The 8,078-nt window shown below is 32.9% G+C and overlaps 1 protein-coding gene across 1 annotated transcript; it reads right to left on the reverse strand.

Annotated features, from left to right (window-relative positions):
* Nucleotides 1–652: 652 nt before the first annotated feature.
* Nucleotides 653–2,438, reverse strand: LOC131662006 (F-box/kelch-repeat protein At3g23880-like). The gene is made up of 3 exons (XM_058931675.1): nt 2,310–2,438; nt 1,447–1,844; nt 653–1,358 (listed from the first exon to the last, which is right to left on the reverse strand). Exons 1-3 carry the CDS (start codon nt 2,436–2,438, stop codon nt 653–655), a joined length of 1,233 nt encoding a protein of 410 aa, XP_058787658.1.
* Nucleotides 2,439–8,078: the final 5,640 nt, after the last annotated feature.

An 8,078-nucleotide genomic window follows, 5' to 3' on the forward strand; every position in this document is an offset into this window, starting at 1 on the left:
CTCCTTGAAGAGCTTCAGATCACTATTCATATTTTGGTATCCCAACTCCCAAGTCTGCTAACTTCAACAACAGAGTTCCCTATTAGAAACCTTTCTAATAAATTATGGATAATAATTTATTACACCATTGACGATATCACAAGTCCGGTATCCAATCAGATTGATAACAAATTACATCTCATTATAGATATAATTGATTCTAAGGAAATGTTAGAGAATAAATTGGAAATAAAGACACTATAACAGCAGAGAATGTAGCTCCAAGAAAACACTTTCATCCTACTATGTACCATTGACAATGTTGGATTTGCTTGAGGTTAAGGTTGTGGACCTATAATTCAAAAGGCAAGGCACTGAAACATCAACAATACAAAAAGAAAATAACTCACATCTCCAAATGCATCAAGGATGTATTTGAACTGGTGTAATCAGAGTAAGAATGTTCGCTATATTTTGATTTGCAAAACCATTATATGCTTAAAATGTGCATAGATAGTAAGTTGAGTTCTAAACATGGTAATAAGGACTACAGAATATCTATCACAGAGTATTGAAGGTAAAGGAAATAATCACATAAACAAAACCAAATTGAAATCTAGCACATGTATTAATAAGAATTGAAACTAGTATACCATAAGAGAAGGACTTACTTTCAACATATTGGAACCAAACTTTCGACATAATCTCTGATAGAGAACCAACATATCTTCTTGTTAATTCTAGTTTTCTTTGCTCTGTTATTTCTCCGGTCATAGAGAATTGCATTGTCTTGTTGGTCGTTTGCTAATAATAGTGTATCACCATCCTCAGAAAGATGCAGCGGCGTTACACGTGGGTGACCAAGTTCATAATATATTCCAACATTGCAATATCTTAACTTAAGGAATTGAGACCAAGACTTTTCATCTCCGAATTGCGTCATCTGCCATATGAAAAATTCGGTTCCCTTGTCATAAGAAAAACAAAGGGAATCCATCAACACGCAAATATTTGGCGATATACACCCGCGATTATCATAATTTTCAGGAGGCATCATCTGTGTGAATGTGTCTGTGCTCAAATCAAGCGAAATGATTACATGTTGCTCAACAGCATCATCTCTCCCAAACACATCCTGAACAGACAACCAGTTAATAGTGCAACTCAAATGTACACCATCGTACTCGTAACCAAAGTCCAATTGAAGAGAAGCAGCAGGGAAACCATGAATAGTTCTCCAAACATTATCACCTAAACTGAAAACTTTCACATTGGTTTCCGATATAGTACAATCCGTAACGGAACGTAATGACACCACTTTATAAGTTTGAGTTGAATTATCATAACCGAACGTGAATTTACAATATTCAAATCTATATCTATCGTAATAGAAAAACGAGCCTAGCTAATTCATCAGATATTGCCCTGGTAGCAGGATTCCAGAAGCGAAGCCAGAATTTTTTATACCTAGTAATCTCATTGAGAGAATAACCTACCAAGCATACGAGTCCATTACAAGAACCAACAATCTCATTACAATTCTTGTCATTCAATTGGTAATAAGGATCATGAGGAATATTGATCCTACGGTTTTCCCATAACTGATTAACAGGGAAGCGTACAAAACTGTGATCATTGTTATTTGCAGCTATTAGTGAGAATTGTGGATTTAGTGATGAACGGTTAAGATGCATTTTGATGAATATAGGATCAGAGATAAGAGTGTTCCGTGACTTACTCACACATTTCATCTGCTTCAGATATTTGACCCCAAGCCGAGATAGAATATCGGTGATAAGCTCATTGGGTAGAATTGCTGGCGGTGATGGATTGGATTTACGGCGGCGACACCGCAAATTTGACGGCTGGGTAGCCATCAGGGCAATCAAATGTAGTGTGAGATCAAAATTTGTTGCCGCGATTTTAAAATTTATATAACCCTGCGTATACTATAATGTATGAAAATTTTCGGAGAAGTAATATATGAAAAGAAAATTTTCGGAAAAGTTTAAAATAAAATAATAAATAGTAATATAATAGGAGAGAAAAAAAGATTTAATGTTATTTAAAATTTTATAATTTAGAGTAAGCCTATTTTGTTATGAGATTATTAACAATACATTGACTATATGCACAATGTCTCGTAAATCTCATAATGTTTTAGTGACAACATGAGTAGTTTTAGAGAGAGAAACTCTCCCCTCTCTCTAAAATTAGGTTTTCTTTCGGTGTTTCAACGGCGCCGTTTTCGGAGCTCCTCTCCTTCATCATGGAGGCTTTCTCCTCTCTAGTGGAGGTTTCTCTCCCTTTGTGGGTTTTCCATCTCTCACCCCCCCTCCTTCGAACCATCCAACACGTTCTCTACCATCTCCGCCAACAACCACCATGTTTTCTGCACTCTCCGCCAACAACCACCAAGTGCTCGCAGCCGCAAATCCAAATCCTGCTTCACCAACCATTGGGCCAAATTTTTGAAACAACACCCACGAGAAACGACCTCCACCAGAACCTTCTCCACAAGAAGTTTCGACACTGATGAGGAATGGTGTTTGGGTATCGATTATTGTCTTTCTGTCTGTTGTCTTTCTGTTTGTTGTCTTTCTGGTTTTATGTATGTTTCTATGTTGTGTGTTGTTATGTTATTTAGGCTATTTTAAGTGTGTAATCAAGATGTTTGATGAAATGTCTCTAAGCGGTTTGGATGAGGGTTATGTGTTTTTGAGTCAAAATTTTGTGGTCATTGCAAATCAGACTCTTTCTTCCATTCAACAACAAACGGTTCGTTCAAAGATGGTGAGTTTGTTCAAGCTCGAGAACCTGTATAATCGAATTGTGCGTGATAAAGTCAAAGAAATGATCCATAACTGGATAGATTTAAAGATTGTGGTTCCCAAACTCTTTTATCTTTTGTGGAAGTTCTTTAATGGGTTGCTTGCATCAAGGAATTGGATCGGTAATACTCCACTGGATTTTAACTTCTCAACATTTTTGTTGTCCAAATCTAGTTTAGTTATGAGTGTTAGTTTTAAAATGTGGATGAAAAATGTTCTTACGCATTGTCTTTCAATTTGCTTGTATTCCTTCTTGTTCATCTAATGAATATTGATGTTTACTGTCAACAAAAAAAAAGACTATATGCACGTGCAATCTAAACCTTTTTTTTACATGAGTATCAAATCAAATCATATCCAATTAATTATTATTGAGATATTTTGAAAATTAACTTAAAAATTACTCCCCCCTTTTAATTATAAGTAGTTTTAGACTTTTCATACAATTTAAAAGAATAATAATTGTTGTATGAAAATGAGGAATTATGAAGGTTTTTACAAAATTATCCTTCATTAATGACATGTGGAAGATAAATTTATATAATTGAAATGAGAGAATAATAAATATTTAAGGATATAATAGGAAAAATAACATTAATTATTCATTGGAATTGTAAAACGACTTGTATTTAAATACAATTTTTTTTCTAAAACTACTTATAATAAAAAACGGAGGGAGTAATTATTATCGATCAAATTTTACACACTCTACCTAATTTAATGTGCATGTAAAAAGAAATACATGCTCAAATAATATTTTTTTTACCTTAAAATAACATATAATTTAAGGTAAAGATAAAATTTAAAACAAAATATATAATTGATATATTCTAATGTATCAAAAATACATCAACTACCTAACTAAGATTAAAGCATGCCTAAGAACACTCTAAATTACCCTTCAACTCAAAATTAATTTACACTAAATAATGTTCTTTATAGTAATTGGGTAATTACATTATACACTGTCCAATGAAAATCAAAGCTTTTGTCAAATGGCAATTGCAATGTTTACTATGCCACTTTACTCTCTCATATGTTTTCTCTCTCTCTCTCTCTCTCTCTCTCTCTCTCTCTCTCACTTTAATCTTCAAGATTCAAATTCTCTTTGCCTTTCTCTCTTCTCTCTCCTACTAATTCATTGACAATGAACCAATCACATTTTTTTGTGTGCAGGTGGCGACCCATTTTCAAATTCACACAATTTGAACTTCAGAAACATGATTTACCCAGTTATTTGCATGTCTATAACTTTCTTGCACGATTTTCATAGCTACACCATTATCACTTCTTTTCCTCTCTTGTCTCAAACCATTCATTTTCCTTCTACCTCCTCACATTTTCATTGTCTGAGAAAAGAAGCCACCATTTGAGGCATTGCCGACATGATTTCGCTTATTTGCCACTAAGGTAACTTCATCACTTTCCTGTTTATAGCTCATTTGCAGCTCCTATTTTCATGTTCAAGTCATTGCTTATACATTTTGTGTTTAGACTTCTTGTAATTTTTTTATATTTGATCATTTACCTTTCCATGTTCATCTTCTTCAGTTTGTTTTCGATCTAATTTTATTATGTTTAGAACTTGTGCATAACTTGTGATACATCCTTGTCTTTCCACAAAAATGGATTAGCGAGCTACTTGGTGCTATCCGTGTCATTTTTGGGTTTCATTCTAAACTTGTGTTATGTTGTTTTCATCTTTATAATTTATTTTTGTAGTAAGTATGAGATTTTTTTCGTTTTTCATCTTCAGGTTCAAGTTCATTGTTGTAAGTTTCTTTTGTTCATCTTCTTCAGTTTGTTTGGGAGGTTTTCAGCCTAAAATGCTAAAGTTCTTGTTTTTATTAGTTTTTTGTGTGTTTTTATGTAGGGAACAAAAAATGCTTTGAATAAGCTTTAGCAAGTAAGGAACATAAAATTTTTTGTTTCAAACTTTCGATACATGTTTATGTTTTTATTAGTTTTTGATCTTTCCAACTATATGGATTAATGAACTATTTGGTTATGTTGTGTTATGCTTGTGTTTTCATCCTTGTCATTATTGGGTTTCATTCTAAGAAAGTTATGTTATGTTGTTTACATTTGAGTTATGCTGTCATTTGCAACTCCTATTTTCATGTTCAAGTCATTACTCATACATTTTGTGTTTAAAGTTCTTGTCTTTTTTTTCATATTTGATCATTTACCTTTTCATTATGAGAGAAAATTAACCCTTACATGTTAAACCATTGATTCATACTGCTCGATTTCTGTTAAACCGAATATTATAACTATTCTTGTGATTATTGTTTTAACCATCTTCATCTCATTTTAGGCAAAGGAAACCACTGATTCAATGTGTCATTTATACTTATTACAAGATTAGAAGTATGGCACAAGACATCTACATCTAACTAAGTAACTATGGACAACATGCATACTTGAACCAATTCCTTCATCAATCCAAAACAGAACTATGGACACCATGCGTACTTTTTTTTATTTTCTTCAATTTCAGCAATTCTTCCAAGTCTACTTCTAACTAAATACTTGACAAGCATACTGGTCCATCCAAATTATGGAAAAAAAACTATTTTTTTAATAAGCAATTTGTATCTAGCGGGATTCCAACTCGAGACCTTGAAAGGAGCACACTCTCATAACCCAAGCGTTTCACCGCTAGACCACACACACACACACATGGCAAAAAATCTATGACTTTTCCATTGACAACATTGTAAATACTTGACGTGCAAATTCAAACAAAATCACATCATTACCTATGCATTTGTAAGTTGTAAAAGCACATTTTCAATAGGACATATCAGCTATATAACTTACCTCATTTCGCGTGCAGGTAGGGGTGGAAATAGGCTAGGCTAGGCTTTATAAGGCCTGAGCCTGGCCTACGATAAACTTGAAATGCCTGAGCCTGGCCTGTGACCTGTGATAGGCTCTCTTTTTTGGCCTGGCCTTTTTAAGAGCCTGGCCTGGCTTGAAAGCCTATTTAAAAGCCTATTTTTCATTATGGTTTTCAATTAATCCATATTATTTAAGAAACCTTATAAGTTGTCCTATATATGCATATATAGGCCGACCTATTTAGCTTGTGTTCTAATATATGTGCATATATAGGTTTGTCTATTTAACCTTTTTTTTCTAATAAACATGCAAATATAGGCCGATCTATTTAGCCTATTTTTAATATACATAAAAATATAGGTCGGTCTATAAGGCTTTATAGGCTTTTTTAATAGCCTAAGCCTGGCCTATTTTATTAAATAGGCTTTCAAAAAAGCCTAAGCTTGGCCTTTTCGTTAAATAAGTCTGACCTGACCTGGCCTTATATAGGCTAGGCCATAGGCCCCTGTAGGTCGGACTGGCCTATTCCCACCCCTACGAGCAGGCTTACAATTCACATAGCTGAATCGTAGTCATCATTAATACTGTTGTCACTTCACATAGCTGCAACATCATGAACTGCATAAATACTTAAAACTCGTGTGCTTTTCACAGTCTTTCATGCACCAGCTAAATAATAATCTTATGTAGTTGTGTGTGTGTGTGTGTGTGGTGTGTGTGTGTGTGTGTGTATATATATATATATATATATATATATAATATTATCATTTATTTGTGCATTTATATAGAATTGTTAATTAAAATACAATAGGCATCGCGATGATAGTGCCTCGTAATTTCAATAGAAATTTTGACATTTGAAAATTTACCCTCCAGTCTCATTTATAAGCAAAAAATATTGTTTTCACGATTATTAAAAAGTTCAATCAAGTGTAATTAACTTTTTAGAATTTTTACAAAAATATCGATTAAATTTACTTTAATGTCCTCTTTGTTAAATTTAATGAAATGTTTGAAAATGAAATAGAAGGATATATTAGAAATTACATTAAATGATTTATTAATAATTGACTTTTGGTTATAATAGTGACCAAGAATTAAAGTATTTTGGTTACTGTCATACCCCAAAATTTGCCCATATCATTTCTCCTTCAAATACTCAAAGATCCCCAATTGCTCAAAGCTACCTATCTCCTAAACAAGTGCCTCTGAACTAGGGTTTGTGTTGTTCTGAAGAAAATCAATGGATCAAAAGCGCCAACGCATCTCATATCGTCTATGATGTTTCAAAATACCTCCATGACAAAATTCAGGGCTCAATTCAAAGGGTTGACCACTCAATTGCTCAAACGACCAATAATCGACTTGTTGACCTAAGAGTCAAGCTATGGTCAAACCACAGTCAAAATTTCTGATTTTTGGTCAACATCCTCATTATGAAGTATCATTCATCATTTGATCAAGGATTGATCATGATCCATCAAGAAAAGCTCCAAAATCATCAAAAATCTGAGTTTCTAAATTAGGGTTTTTAAGGAGAAAGTCAACCCAACTTTGACCAGCCATAACTTTCACATGGAACATCATAAATTTTCCATCCAATTCTCAATTTGAAGGAAATTGAATTCTCTACAACTTTGTCTCTCACAAGCCAAGGCCAGAAATGCACCATTTGAGAGATATGAGCTAAAACATTATAGGTCCTTTTGAAAGTCAACAAAAAGTCATTTTTTCTCAAAGCTCATAACTTGAACATGGTAAACTCAATTGAGATGAAACCAAAAGGAGGTTTTAGAGGACATCTTGAGCTTTCTAAAATGTCCTAGAACATTTTTATATGACAAATATTGAGAGAGTTATGGCATGCACAAGTTGGGCGATTTTGAGGAATTGCATAAGATACAAAGTGACCAATATTGGATTTTTGAATTAATGGGCCTAAGATTTTCATCTAAAACATGATCCAAAGCCTAATGGGGACCTCTAAGGCCATCCTCATATTTTTTTACATTTATTCATATTTATTTAGATTTTATTCAAATAAAAGCTAAAAAAAATTAAGTAAAATGCTAAAATAAATGGATCAATTTTTATGGCTTGGTCATTAATCATATGGAGGCCCAAGAATCACCTAGGAGACCAATAAATTTCGTTGGTTCTTGTTTTGGATTTATATATTTATTTATTTTGATTTTTATGCAAATTAAATCAAAATAAAATAAAATAAATGTCAAAATTGGTGCATGATTTAATTATTCAATCAAAGATCATTCTTGGAGCTCAAGTCAATCATGCAAATTTGATTTGGAAAAGATTGATCAAAAAATAGAAAGATTTATACATAATTTTCAATCAAATTTTTAATGATCAATCATATGATTTATTTCCAACTTGGTTGACCTAATATTTCCCATATATATGGCT

Source organism: Vicia villosa, linkage group LG1, assembly GCF_029867415.1.
Source record: "Vicia villosa cultivar HV-30 ecotype Madison, WI linkage group LG1, Vvil1.0, whole genome shotgun sequence".
NCBI classification, from domain to species: Eukaryota; Viridiplantae; Streptophyta; class Magnoliopsida; order Fabales; family Fabaceae; genus Vicia; species Vicia villosa.